Source organism: Glycine max, chromosome 4 (assembly GCF_000004515.6).
Source record: "Glycine max cultivar Williams 82 chromosome 4, Glycine_max_v4.0, whole genome shotgun sequence".
Taxonomy (NCBI): domain Eukaryota; kingdom Viridiplantae; phylum Streptophyta; class Magnoliopsida; order Fabales; family Fabaceae; genus Glycine; species Glycine max.
Genome location: NC_016091.4, coordinates 48,175,140 through 48,191,293, shown reverse-complemented (window position 1 = coordinate 48,191,293; position 16,154 = coordinate 48,175,140). Strand labels below are relative to the sequence as shown.

General features: G+C 30.5%; 1 protein-coding gene and 1 long non-coding RNA gene across 2 annotated transcripts; one reads left to right on the top strand and one right to left on the bottom strand.

The window, feature by feature from the left end:
* Window positions 1–7,013: 7,013 nt before the first annotated feature.
* LOC100306598 (uncharacterized) lies at window positions 7,014–7,996 on the top strand. The gene is made up of 2 exons (XR_414090.4): window positions 7,014–7,483; window positions 7,581–7,996. It is a non-coding gene; the product is annotated as an uncharacterized lncRNA (long non-coding RNA).
* A 393-nt stretch (window positions 7,997–8,389) lies between these two features.
* On the bottom strand, window positions 8,390–9,912 carry LOC100499827 (uncharacterized). Its single transcript, NM_001249622.2, is given in 5 exon segments — window positions 8,390–8,614; window positions 8,735–8,805; window positions 8,898–8,975; window positions 9,312–9,388; window positions 9,608–9,912. Coding segments are annotated over 5 exon segments (441 nt in total). The 5' UTR covers window positions 9,735–9,912; the 3' UTR covers window positions 8,390–8,526.
* Window positions 9,913–16,154: the final 6,242 nt, after the last annotated feature.

Genomic DNA, 16,154 nt, shown 5'->3' with positions numbered 1-16,154 from the left:
GGTTACAACAATTTACATACATGATTCAATTAACTTAAACCCCTTTAGTATTCCACGTCACACTTGATATATTCATAAAAGCATTAATCTTATTATAAAATAAGAAATTGTCAAAAACCTTTAATTTTACAAACTAATAGAAAATAAGTCTTAACCTCTATATTTTTCTTTATTTGAACAATAGTTAAATCATTATTGCATATTCATTTATCATAAACTATATAAAAAATAGCTCTTAGAGGATTTAACAATGGTTATATAATTATTCCGTAAATATTTATCATATATAATATGGAGAAAAAATGTTCTCATAAGTTTTAAGAATAGTTAAAGTTTATTGAAAAAGAATCACAGTGGAATGTTCCTCATAGATAATATAATAATAATGAAAAAATTATCTCTGCCTAATTATTATACACTAAGCAAGAATGTAAAAAATATAATAATGTATAAGAATTATAATAAAAGGTAGGTATAATTCAGTGGTTAGTAGGGAAAAGAGAGTCTTTACATTCTTTTTTTTTTTAAAATAAAACATAAAATAAGAGATTGAAGATGAGGGAGAGAGAGAGATCGAGGAAGTTGAGTAGAAAATAAGAGTAGTATATAATTAACTCTATAAAATAACAGTATGTGTAATTGAAAGTTATTTTAGTTAAATAAATAAATAAATAAAAGCAAAAACCAAAATTTCCTATTACCTTTATTAGTTATAGATAAGCTAGGTTCCACCTAAAATACAACTTGAAATATTTCACATATTAATAAGAAACTAGGAACCCTAATTCCTGACTGAAGAAGAAAAGGGTTATTAGCTATAAGAAAATACAACCAATCAAGGAAATGTAACTTAATTGGTTGAACAAATTACATAAGTTGTTGAAAAAAAAATGCAACAATCACATAGACTACACTTGATAAACTGTTCTCAAGTCCTTGCCTATACTTTTAGCAATAGTTTTAAGCTTTTGGCAATAATTAAGCACGACAGTTTCAGTTTGGGCTGCTTCCCATCCTAGCCCACACCACCTTTTTTTTTTTGGTAGGCAAAAACAATATTATTAATAAGCACAAGAAGTGCAGAATAGTACATAAGTTGGGAATCTCCATTATCTTATAGCATACTTCAACATGATGAAGAATACCTTAAGATCCTGGACCTACATGATTCATATAAACAAAGGTCATTGGCAATTAGAACCCACATAACCCACACCACCTAATAGGAATGATGAACTCCGCATTTGACTATGTTATTATTTACTATCCCCCTAGTTTATATATCATTTTCTGCGTATAATTTGGGCCCTAGTCCATCCATACTCCTGAACTATATTTATGACAAGTATACTATATATATATATATATATATATATATATATATATATATATATATATATATATATATATATATATATATATATATATATTGAGATTATGCATAGTCTAGGATCTATACACTTCATAAATTCTAAGAGTTGCACAACCCCGTGGCTGCAAAGTTATTCTCACTTCTGATTATGCCTCAGGGTAACCACTGTGATGTTACCAAGATTCTTCACCTTCCACTATCCCAACAACATACTTGAGTGCATCTTCCATTTCAACTCTATTATGTTGTAACACCTTCGGAGATCACAAGCTGACTGTTTACACCTAAATCTAAATACACAATCGTTTAACTTTGACATACCATAGAAACGGAAACCAAGTATAAATAGTGCAAACAGAGTAAAAGCAAGCAGGAAATCTATCCATTCATTTATTCGGAACGAAACGTTGGTTAACAAGACATTAGATGATCAAATGTAGATTCTTATTGTAAAAGAATTGAATAAAAACTAAGGCCCTTTCTTGTATGATATGAAATTAAAAAATGTCTAACGAATGTGCTAATTGTAATTCTTAAATGACTTGAAGCCAGCTACTTGCTGATGAAGTATTTGCACATTTTGTCTTTTGATGCCAACGCTCTAGCAAAATCTAAAGATCTAACAATTGTATGTATAAAAGTATTTCAAAAGGTTTATGTATCACATTATTTAGTATTACATACAAGCTAATTGAAGTATGGGTTCACGAACACACGATATTGGGTAGACTGGGCTTATGCATTTAGTTTCGAAAATAAACTAAATCATTCATGCACTAATTGTCAGAAAGGATATCAATTGCAGTGCCTCTAATTTGGTAGAACAGCTAACATGAGCATTTCTGCACAAGCTTCTTAATCCTTAACTTCCCCTAGACCCTATCCTTCTGCAGCACAAGAAGCCATTGAACAAAAGAAATGCACAATGACACCAAGTATAGCTCATGCTGAGATAGATATCAGATTACATTACTTGGATTCAGGAACGTCCATGTACGGATATTTAGATATGGGCACGGCAAGCTAGTAACATACAAGAGCAATTCTTTTCGTTATGGGTGGCCTATACAAAAGATATAGATCAATAAGTGATGTGAGAACATTGAGTACAAAATTTGAAAGTGAAAATTCTTGTTGTCTATCAACTAAAGAAAGCAATACCTACGCAATTGCCTCAATTAAGATAATGGGGGCAAAACCTCATCATTGATAGTATGTCAGTGATGGCCTTGGACCACCGGACAACCTAAGGAATAAGGATTCTGTGGCGGTCCCGGGTTGTGTATGGTAAAAGAGTGAAAAAAAAAATAAGGCAACAAAACAAGCGTCTTAAGTGAATAAGTGTTTTTCTTTTTCAGTGGCATCAAATAGGAAAAAAAAGTTGAATAAGTGGAAAGAACAGGGTGAGTGAGAATTTTTTTTTGCATGAAAGATATCTCTAAGCCCACATTTGCAGACTAATTTATTTGGAGAGACGAGATTATTGAAGTGGGTAACACATCTATCAACAAAGTTTTTTTCATTTACATAGTCAAGGATCAAATGACTATTAGCTTATTTAAGGAGTGTGCTTTATCTTCAAAATCACTAATTGCTCAAATATGTGAATGTCTTCAACCCAATGATCGCTATAGCTATGAGAATGGTTTAAGCCTTGTTTGGTAGAAAGTTACAATATTAAAAAGAAAATATATTATGCAACATTTAATGGATGACGCTTTTGAGTGTTTACAAGAAATTGGTAGACTAATATATAAATTGCAATCAGCTCCAGCTTTTGTAAATGAAATTTTATAAATTGAGGCTTACTTGTGGTTGTTATCAAGCAATCATTAGCTACAGAAGTTTCTTTTAGGCCTCCAATTTTCTTTTGCTAGGCAATGGGAAAGAGGGTCTTTTCTGTTTGCCTTTTGTTTGGGTGGAGAGTTTACCATATGATGATGGCCAAGTTGCAATGTTGTTCTTCTCTTTGCAATATATGAGCTATACTATAACCTAGCTTTTACTTGTCTGTCTTTCAATTTCTTTTATCCTTTGTATGCTCATCCAAGTCATCTTGCCTATTTTTCTGTTTTTCCAATTAATTTAATTATAACGAAGGAGCAGTTTCATATATGCTGCAATTTCTTCTACTAGGTGTTTCTTATTGTTGGATTGGATAACTGTCCATTTGACTTCTATACAAAAATGGTGTAATTTTTCATAAATTACTAAAATGGATAGATATTAAAAAAATTACAGAAATGTGCAAATCATATCTTAAAAGATAATTTTAACATGAAGAAATTGCATGTGCTCCAAAAGGTGATTTTACTTTTTTCAATTTTTTTTTATAAAAATTGTGGAGGTCACAACCGTCACAAATTGTTTCTTTAGTCCCCATAAGCATTTATTTGTTTTTTATTTAGCAAAGGAAACTGTGGGGGTTTTAGAATTAATTTGTGATGATTTTTTAACCATCACAATTTTTATAAAAAACTAAAATCTGGAAAAGAGAAATTGTTCTTGGGAACACAGTTTTTTTTTTATGTTGAAATCGTCTTTCCAAAGATGATTTACTCATTTATTTAACTTTTTATAAAATTTATCCATTTTAGTAATTTATAGAAAAAATTACACAATTTTCGTACTATTCCTAGTAAATAGACATGTTTTGCTCTATGTTGTTCTTAATTAGCATCCTTTTCTTTTCTGAGTCTTACAAATATATGAATAAGGGTTTTATTTTTCTGTTGTTTTTGAGAGGGTGCTGCCATTTTTTTTCGTTTCTTCTGATTTTTTTTTTTGTGATCATATAAATTCTCCTAAACCATTTTCTTCAAAATAAAAAACCTATGAAATCAGGGTTATTAACTTGAAAAGGAGATTTGATTTCAATGGTAAAAGAAAAAGATATTTGATTTTCTAGAATAAGGACTAGGAAGCAATGGATAGTTTTATGCCCTTACCAAATTTTTATCTATCAACAATCCATCAACTTTTGACCAAACCTCTGAAACCAGGGCCAATTAAACTTCTAGTTGTTCGCCTTCACACGTTAAAAACACGCACAAAGTCCTTTACATGTAATTAAATATCCGGCTAGTTGCGTATCATGTAATAAAGCATCACACAAATAATTTGAAGTACAAATAAGACGCAACAAAGAAAAAAGTAGATCTCGAGTGTATGTTTAAATACTAATTAAGTATTCTACTAACATTATTCAAAGAAAATTTTTAGATGTATTAAGTTATTCGTAAAAATAATATATAGATTCAAATAATACATTAATTCAATTGAACAAGTTTAAAAAAAACGATTAAAAAAATTACATGCACCTAAAAAATATATGGAAAAATACATGGTATAGCTAGCTAGCTAACTTCGATGATAAAATGATTTACTGTTGTTATAATCCATTACATAGTGTTGTATGATTAGTAGATAGTTGTGTTCCTTATGTATATGGTCAAAAGTTTGATTTTTAAGTCAATATATATGAAATGACATACATCAGGAGATATCATACAATTAAATAGATCTATCTCGAAGAATTAATCCCTAATTTTTTTTATCAAAAGATACCTTAGATTCACATATAAAAATATTGTTATAATTATAATTATAACTTGTTTAATTAACGTCCTTGCTAACACATGAACTTAAGAAATCAATCATTTTACTTAGGGGTTATTTGGTATAAGAGAAATTTTTAATTTTTCAAAAAATCTGAAGTTGGAAAACTTATTTTTCATGTTTGGTTTACTTTTTTTAAAAACAACATTATCAGAAAATATTGTTTTTTTAATATTTTTTAGTTATATTTTTCTCAAAATTGTTCTCACATGAAGGTGAATATCTAATTTTTTATAGTTTAAGAAAGTTTTATTACGATAAAATACTACGTTACTTTTTTTATTATATCATTGATAAATAATTAAAGTTTCAACTAAAAATACTCTTATTTTTTGGTTTCAAGAAATTTATAAAACTATTTAGCATCAGCCAAACAAATTTATAATATGTTTGGTAAGTCACAATAGTTTATAAGCTATATTAATCGGTTTAAAAGATAATAACTTAATCAAACATGTATTACATACATAATTAATCTTTAGTAAAAAATTTAGGAGTCGTGTTATTTTATCTTGTGATTATTTTATGAGTTATTATATAACAATTATTGTATATTTATAGTTTTCATTTTTCTATAAATTATGATTTATTAAACAACAATTATGGTATATTAGATTGGGGGACAGTCATTATCAAACTCTTTAATTTGACAATTGGCATGTCGCAATGCACATGATAACAATGTTATTCCATTTTTGTATTGTTTCTACATTTTTCATTTTAGCACTATTTAAGAAACTTAATTTGACCTCCAATTGCGAAAGCAAATCACGGCCTCCCTACGTTAGTTTTTGCTGTCATTTCCAATTCGTATACGTAAAGAATACCTTGACACTAACGAATACGAAAAGAGGAACTTACCGACAAGGAATAAATTAACTTTTAAACTATAATAAAATTAAACATCTTATTAACAAATAACTAAAAGAAAAAAAATATTTATATTATATAAATCATAAGAAAACATAAAAAAATAATAAGTAACATAATTTTTTTTCTCTAAATAAAAGTATTTATATTTTAAGTTCTTTAATCAATAAACACGTATCATAATGCTAGATACTAATTTTTTTATAAAGGAAATACCCTTCTTTTGATAGTGTAAAGTACTTAATTATCATTTACCACTATCCTAAATGAATTTGTTAATTAAATGAATTGAATATTCTCTTGACATTTGTGGCCACTTTATAGTAGAGTTTTTGTTCATTTTTTATATTCGTGGGAATAAAAAATAAATATGAAATGATTACTACAATTCACATTTCCTTTCGGTTCTCTCACTGTTCTTGTTCATTCCCGAAGTTTATTCAACCAGCTTTTATTTGTTTATAGGACCAAATCATGGCAGCAACTCTTTATAAAATTTATTTTCTTCTTCTTCACTGTGACATAAAATAGAGGATCCCACCCTCTAATTATGATTTATCATCCATCATGCTGCATTATTTGCCTTCCAAACCACCACATACCATCGCCCCTTTCTATATATTCTTACATCACACATGATATTCACCAAAGACCTTTTAGAAGGCTTGGGGGTTGGATTCACAACACTAAATTGAGGTGAGAAAGAGAAACAATGGATCAATTTGACACAAAAGAACAATCAAAATTTGACATGATTAAGGTTACTTGATGAGTTGGGAAAGTAAATAAAATATTGGAAATAACAGAGTTAATAATTTTGGTTACAACTAAGTTAAATGAATATAACAATTATAGGACTATTGGCACTCCAATATGTCTATACAGTATTTATGTTCCTCCCTTTTTTTTCTACTTTACTTTCCAAACTTACTCTTGTTTAAGTATTTCATCATTCAAATTATTTCATTTATAATTATAGGTTTTTTTTATTTTGTGCATAAAAAATGTATTGATTTATTTATTTATACATTTTAAAGTATTTCATAGTAAACTCAAATACTTTTGATTTAAGAAAAATAAGGAATTTAAAAAAAAAATGGAAACGAAAGAATACCAGTAGACATTAATTTTTACTTGTATTTGAAGAGAAAAATTAAATGCTTATCGAAATTAGTAAAAAGGAAAGTAAATGTAACATATTGAAATGCGAATAGTCACATTCATGATTACAATAGATGAGTTTGATTGCAACCTGTAAGATGAAAAAATGATATCAATAATTAAAGCTGCCATAATGAACAACCAAAAGAATAAAATAAAATAAAAAATGTTATGAGAAGAATAGTAAAAAGAACAAGGACAGAATTAATATATTTGGGATGCAATCAAAAGACGAAAACGCGTAAAAGGCTCTCTCTAGTCTCTTGTTCAGATCTCACCTATGCCACAATTTTCACTCAGTGGTAGCCTCTCAAAACGAATATTCTTTGCTTAAATTTTCATAATATTTTTATAGAATCACTATCTTTTTCTTTCTCCAACCGCCACTGCATCCGATGCTGTTTCCCTCATCATCTTGACGGCAATTTTGCTGGTTCCTCACCAAAAGTTCAAGACTTCAAGGTAAGGAGACACCTTGTTTAGTTGTCTTAATTCATGTCTATCCAAATTTCTTATCTTTTTGGTTTTCTATTTTCTGGGTGTTCTTTTTTAATGTTAGAAATGGATCAACAAGTTGAGAGGCAGAAGCGTAGCAAGGAGATGAAGAGGAAGAGTAGTAGTAAAGTGAACAAGCGCAACAAGTTAATGATATGTTGTCGTTGCCCCTGTCGTGCAGCAACGTGCATGTTCCGAGGTATAGGGAGGTGCATGTTTGTCACATGTTACCCTGTTGTGCAGTGCTTGGGCTTGGATGAACATAGACATCGCCACCATCATTGCAAGCACTTTGATTGGTGACACCAACCAAAATGGTTAATAGACTCAAGCATTCTTATGGAGGGATTTAGGAAATTTTGAGAAGGATGAATAAATGGTTCAGTTCTCACTTTGGTTCTGTTATCTTTCCTCTGGTGATAGTAATACTAGTACATAGCTTTACATCATTCTTTTCATTATGGATAAACAATTTGGAAATTTGGAGGAGTTGTTCTAAGGTCTTATTGCTCTCCAATATGCAATTCAGCCATCTCTTTTGGTTATAGAAAATTGTCAACAAATTATTCATAGATAGTGCATGTAAACGCAATGATTCTGCATTATGGCAACAGGAAAAGTCTGTATTAACCACCATTTTCTGCAGCAAGAGATATTCATATTGAGGGGGGGAGTTATTGTGGCACTAAAACTAACTTCTTCCAACACCTAGTAAATTAAACATTGAAAAAAAGAACATGAATTATATTCTAGGAAAATAAATTGGAATATGTAGGTCTACAAGAAAGTAAAGCATCTTCAAAAACAATGAAATGAAATCCTACACCTAAACTAGTACTAAAATTAGAGGGTAACATTCTGGTTAAGGCCTATAGATTTTAGCAAAAGACGGCCATGACAAATGCAGGGTTCTGGAGTGCTGCTGCTCACATTACCAGACCACAGATCTCATTATAGTGTTTGCCTTCTTGCTTAAGCTTAGACTCTCTTAAAAGTCAAATCTCACTTTCTCAATTCATTAACTGACATGTCAGTTTTCTTACATCAGATTGTTTGAGGGGCTTTAGGATGAACATCTGAGCTCCTTCTTCCAGACACCTGTTTTTCAGCAGAACAATGACAGTGCAGATTTAACAATAGAAAAATACATCTACACTTCTAGTTCTAGAGACAAATATATGGTAGCACTATATATATAGCTAATGTTAAGAATTTTACTTGTTAATCCGTGTTGGTATGTTCTCAGATGACATGATCACTACTGGAACCTCCTTCATTACAGACGATTCCTGTTTAAAAAATAATGCAGTTTGTGGTTGCTATTAATATCGCATGATTGAATGCATCTATGAGTCAAAAAGAATAAAAAGCTAAAAAATACCTTAATTTTCTTAAGTAGCTCGTAGCCTGTCATCCCTGGCATGCAATAGTCTGTGATTATCATATTTACTTTGGATCTCTACAAAGTAGCAAATAGTCTATAATTAGTTAGCACGTATCAGCTAGGTTAAAATGTATGTAGTAGAACACTCTGATTTATCACTTTTAAATTCATTAAATTAAACTTAAAAAAATATCCAGGGAGTCCCCTGAGCCAGAAGACTAATACTTCAGGATATTAAAAATTTGGAACTATTTAAGGTGTTAGACATTTTTCTACAAATATTTAATGTTTTTCCATACACTAGTCCCAGAATCAAATATCTAACTAATGTTTAAGAAACATGGTTACATATCTGTTAACAGTGTCACGCATGTTGGTAAACTTTGATTAATCTGAAAAGAGAAGACTTACACCGTTCATGTTGTTCTGTCCACCACTTGTCAAGCCCAATAACTCCAATGCCCTTGGCCCATTTTCTGCAGTTGTAACTGCAGCAAATAAACAGCATTAGCAACCAAAAAAAGGCCCATTGAAAACTATTTCCCAAGCAGAACCCCAAAATGAACGCATCAAACACCACTCAAAGAGGCATAAACAAAGGTGTTACTGAACACTTTTATTCTCCCCACAAAAGAAACGTACAACACTAGCCAGTTTTAGAAGAAGAAGAAGAAGAAGAATAGATAGCGGTTGCTAGCTAGGTGTACCTTTGCAAGAAGAATTCCTCAGGAGTTTCTCAACGAGTTTGCGATCAATAAGGTTGTCATCAACGGCCAAAACATGAGGAACATCACCACTTTCCATGACCCAATTTGAAGAAGAACTTGCAGCCATGCGTAGCAGTTGCTGATAGCTAATAAATAAGCAGAGGAATAAATGGTACTACTGTGTCCTCGTTTCCTTCTCTCTCTCTTATGTTGTTGTTTTTTTCTTCCTTTTCCCCCACAACAACTACACTAGTGATGAGAAAAGATGGTAACGGGGGAAGGAAGAAGGTATGTACTACTAGCATGTTGTTTACACAAGAAGGTAAACTAATAAACGCAGTTGCAATTAATAATATTAATTGTGGAGAAGAGAAGAGGACGAAAAGAAAAACAAAAACGCTTAGGTTGACAAGACGTATATGTATAAATGCAGAGAGAAAACATAAGTTGAAAGTCACAAGAGTTGTATGAACGTAACCGATATCCTATATATATGTACACTTACACAGAGAGAGAGAGTAAATGGATATGAATTCGAAGGTGATTGGTGGGCGAAGAATTTTAGAAAAACCAGAGAGAGAGAGAGAGAGAGAGAGAATCAGACTTTATATCTGAGAGATAAAAATCTAGTCACAGATATATCGTGATCCTTTTGGGGTATCTAGGATTTGATTCAGTCCCCACCTAGCTCGCGTATTCAAAACAAAGCCTACACTCTCATCTCATCCATCATCAATTCATCTCTCTCATTTCATTTATAGTTTCTGTCTTAATTTTTTGTCTCTCATGACGAGATTTCAGCATCACTGTCTGCACTCTGATCTCAGCATTCATGCACGTTTGTGAGATGCTCACACCGTCTGTCTCCTCTCCTATAAGATAGTAGTAGTATATTCTTAAACGCAAAATCTAAATACTACCCACCCTCATGGCTATATTAATTAATTACCTCCTTTTAGTGATTTTCCTAGTCTCTTAGTTTTTTTTAAACGAGGATAATACTTAGTCAAAAATGAAGGATTAAATTTTCAAAATATCAAAATTTATTTAAATATTTGATATCTTTTCACAAATGTTTGTTCATTCGTATAGGTTAGGGAATCGAAATCTTGATTATATATTTAAGAAATAAAATTATTTATCAATTATATTATACACATTATATTCGTTGTTCTTAGGTTCCTTTCAAATCTTACTTTTTTCTCATTTTTTATTTTTTATAAAAAAATTATCTATTTTTGTTGTTTCCATTCATGGAGTGGGAGAATATTTTTAGTTAGTTATCTTTTACCCTTTTCACAATAGTATGTGAAATGACCAGTTTTTTTATTATTTTATAAAATAGAAACGATAAAGTTTAAATCTATAATTTGTATAAATCATCTAAACCCGTCGATATTTATCTAATCCCAATATCTTACAACAATATAATAGATATTTCACGCAAAAACTCCCTAAGGTTAAACTAACAAAAATAAGAATGACTTAAATAGTTATTTGCAACTTTTACCTCATTAATATTTGGAATAGCTCAATTGAATGAGTTGATGTAAACTTCTTAATACTTAAGTTTGATACTTACGGATCAAAAAACATATGTAACTCATTTATATTAAACACAAGTTGGAGGATGATTTGAAATATTTGTTCTCTTTCTTAGACAATTTCGTCCGGTGTTAAGCGATATCATGTCTTTCTTTCACTCAGCTAGTCACTTGACTTCCAAAAAATCTCCATAACGGTATAAAAGATAATTGTCACCTATATTTGCATTCTGTAGTATTTTTTGGTGCAATTATTGTATATCTCTTATGCTTTTGTAAGATATGTTTTTACCTAATTTGGTTAATCCTTGAATAAATGCTTTTTGTTAGTTAGGAATTTAGGTTTTGTGCTTTTTCCATATGATCTTGACTTGTTTTGTTTTGTTTTGAGTTGTTTTGCAAAGGGACCACTTTGAAGGGAAATTCGGAGAGATTATTAATTTGAAGAGTTATCACAAACTTAATTAGGAATTTTGAAGATCTTTGAAACCATTGTCTTGGCTTAAGTGAGCCAATTTTGGCGGGTTAAGCCAACTTACCCTGAAGGCCAATTTTCCTCTACCGTAGCTCAGGCGAGCCAATTTTTGTAGCTTAAGCCAACTCTAATCTCTTGAAGGTCAAATTTTCCTCTATCACAGCTTAAGCGGGTCAAAGGAAAATTTGGCCTTTAAGTGTCCACACATTCTCAAGGTCCAACTCAAGAATCCCAAGGGTCTTCTTTCACTCATTAAATGATAGAGTATTGTGTGTTAATTTCCTATAACTCTGACACATGCTCATACATGTAAACCAATAATAGTGCACATGGTCACATATTCTTTGAATTATCATTTCTAAATCCCTTATGATCATACGTATTCAACTAAGACAATGTTTGATTTGTTGGTTGGGAAGTTTCAAATTCAGTTTGAAGAAAAAAAAAGAATTTGACATCATATTTGATTTTTTTTTCAAAAAAATAGTTGGGACTAAAATTTAAGCTGAAAATTCAGTTTGAGAGAAACAATTAGTGAAATACTTAAATTTACAAATTATAATCCAAACATGCATTAACTAACTCAACAAACTAAGTTTGCCTGCCAACAATTCTACCTTAATAAGAAAGTGATAGCTCTTCGTGTAACTTCATTAGTGTTTCATCACGAAAACAATATTCATGGGACACGGAGATTCATCGGAAATCAAATTTCACTTTTTTGAATGGCCCAAAAGTCAACTCAAAATAATAAGGAAAAGAGGCCGAAACAAATCCATAGGTTGGAAAACAAATAAAAAGTGGAATCTGGGAGGAAAGTAGCAGCAATGAATTAAGATATTAATATGAGAATATATTATTATTATGATCACTTTAGGTACGCGCGTATAAAAGATAAATGCCATGTGCTCACTTTTTTTAGGTAGAAATGACTTATGCTACTTTGCTCTATGATTGGAGTGCACTATCCGTACCTTAAGTAAATCAAACTGTTTTGGGACATTTGATTTGATGTTTTCATATTTTCTCATATAGGATCTGTCCAACACAAAAGATCGTATCTTAAGTTGCTTCCAGCATCTGGATAGAATCTATGCATATCAAGGGTTTCATTGTCAGACGGAATTTTGATGTGTGTATATTATATCATATTTGTATATATAATGGTAATAAAACGTGCACATGATTTTAAAGTAGAATTCAAAAGAAAGAAAATATAAACATGTTTTGTGGATCAGAAATCTCTAATTTGTTTTTGCTTTCCTTTCTTTTTTCTGGAATTATGACTCCACTGAGTGTTTAACCGTACAGATCACATGATCACGTCTTAGGATGCAGAAATGAAGTCCAACGTGAGCGTGTGATTGTGTCATCAAGGTGCTACTATACCTAGTTACAGAATAAGAGAGAAATTCAGTCTATAGAATCTAGTATCAAATCCGTGTCTAAGTGTTCTTCCTGCGTCAATAACAGCCATTGAAATTTGAACGTGTCAGTGCTATATATCATATAAGAGTCAAAAACAGTATCAAAAACTTGGTTTTACTTGGGGAAATTAAATTACTTTAGCTCATGGTCCCATCTATCAGAATCCAGAGCAGAGTAGTGTAGATACAGAGAGGATGAAATTTTCTTTTCTTTTCCTTTTTTGCATCAGGCGTGTAAAACTGAGAGTGCAAATCTTAAGGTAATGTTTGATCGAAAGGATAGAAAAAGAAAAAAAAAAAGTAAAAGTGAGACATGAAAAATGAAATTGTTAGTCTGAGATGAAATGAAGAGAAAAAGAGAACAAAGATTTAAATTAAAATAATATAATAGATAATAAAAAATAAAATTTAAGCAAATTTGTAATTTCAGATTTATCCTTATGTTTGTATATTTTTAAAGCTTTAACAGTTTTTATTTTAAGTTTTACGTTTAAATAATAGTTTATTTTCTATAATTATATTCACATGTTGCGGTGCATAAAATCAACAAAGCCTATTCAAATATGGCATATATAACAAGCGGATAACATATTCGATTTTGGCATATCACAGTTTAATGACATAATCGAATATGGCTGCACATAATCGAATATGGTTGACAGGGTTATATTTGGAAAACCACCGAATCACATTTTTCCTGTAACTTTGAACTCAACCGAACAAGTGAAAGTCCGTCTTTCATCCCTTTTCATTGTTGGAGTTGCTTTCTTTCCTTTTCTTTGCTAGAAAACGAACACAGCCTTAGAAAATATTAGAGACAATGGAAAAGAAGAAAACAAATTAACGTGGGATTTGCATAAATAAGAAAATTGTCTCCTTAATGATCTTTTTATTTCTCTCATTTGATATGAAATTAGCATGATCATTCTCATTTTATAAATAGAACAAAGAAAGACATTAAATTTCTTATTCATTTTCTTTTATTTTTTCGTAACCTAGTTTGCAATTGTGACTAAAAGATGGCTATTGATCTGTTCAAGAACAACGTCCATCAGTCTGTGGGACATGCATGGATTATTGCTCACGTAAGAGATCTCCTTTCTAGAAATTGGAACATCATATCCTTTGGGAGCACATGTTGAGGTAAGCTAAAAATTGTGCTTACTGGTTGGTAAAATTTGGCGTCGAAAATGATTCTCACTTCGAAGTAATAAAAAGGCTTTTATATAGGAAAAAGTTTTTTTGATAAGCAAAATTTATATGATTAGAAGCTATCAAATTATTTTTAATTAATTAAATTTTTTCTCGATCCTATTCCTCACTTATTATGTTAAAAAAAATGCAAAATCAATATTATAAATAACTTCATGTGTTCCTTTTGTAATTCCATCATAAAAAATGATTTTTAAAACAATTCAAATAAAATAATATTTAAAGGACCCAAAATCCAATGAAGTGTTTAAAGTAAAATAAATATTCACATATCATTCGTTACTTAAAATACTCACGGACCATAATTGACATTGTTATGCTCTAATAAGCACTCCGTAGTTTGTACACCGAGGTAAATAGTGGATGAAAAGACTACAATAAGGGATACAATATTCTTTCCATTAAAACAACATTCCGAATACAATAAGGGATATGAATATGAATATTTTCATAAGCAAACAAAATAGAATTCCTCTTATTTTTTTATAGAATCTTGAATGTTTGAGTAGTTGATTGAGGCAGAGTAGCACTGGCCTCACAATACAATATGGTCGCTTATACTTTTATTTCTAAATCTGTAAAGACACGAAGAAGCGAATAACGAAGGGTGTAAGTGGATGAAATATGAATATATATTTGGATTGACATTTTGTGAATGTTTGGAGTGACACAGTCAACCTGTGAAAGTAAGTTGGCTGACCCTAATCAAATCCAAAGCTACAGTTTTGACAGAGATTCGCCAAACAAACACCTTTGAAATGCGGAAAGATATGTCATTCATTCACGGTTTTTCTTTTTCCCAATGTCATGACCAGAATGATACGTACTGCACCCTGGCCCTGTCTTCCAGAGATACATTTATAAAAACTATTATTTTAAAAGTAATATTTTTTTTTTTAATTTTTGCGTACAAATCTATCAATTTGGTTTTTATTTTAAACGTTATTATTAAAACATTTAACTTATATATTTTTGTTGCCTACATGATTTCGAATGACACCGTTCCACATAACATAAAAAATTAGTACAGCTGTTATGGTTATTAAAAAAAAGGGGTGAATTATCATTTATCAATAATATTTTTGAAAAATGATTAACGGGCATTTCTATCCTATTCGACACCTAAAAAGATAAAGAGATATAGAAAGAAAAATATAAATATAATATGTATCATAACGTGATAGACAGTAAAAAAATTATAGATGTTAACGAAGTGTTTATAACGAAAAGATATTCATATATCAACAATAATATTTTTCAACTCTTATTGACGGGTGAATTATGTGGAAAGAGTGAGCACAAATTGAACCGCTTTGTTATTTCTACATTTTTAAAACAGAATATGTTGTTCCACCGGCTCGAACATCTTTGTCCTTACATATTTGCTACACCTAATTTATAATTTTTGTAGACCTTTGACCAAATCAAGTTATCAACATAGCAACTTGACAAAAATTACCTCAATCTTGTAGCCTCAAATCAATTATTTTTCCCCCTTTATTTCGGTAAATTCATCTTAATAATGTTGTTCCACCGGCTCAAACATCTTTGTCCTTACATATTTGCTACACCTAATTTATAATTTTTGTAGACCTTTGACCAAATCAAGTTATCAACATACCAACTTGAGAAAAATTACCTCAATCTTGCAGCCTCAAATCAATTCTTTTTTCCCCCTTTATTTCGGTAAATTCATCTTAATAATGTTTGATCAAAATTCCTCGTAGCCATAATAACCCTTGGTTGGAAGTAGGTTGTATAATTTTAAAATAGTCTTTCGTTCTTTTCAAAATGTGTATGAAGTTACTACGGTATTAACTCAAGAATAATTGGATTCAAGATTATATTTGTAGCATTTAAGACCATGCAAGTGCAACTGCAACATAAAC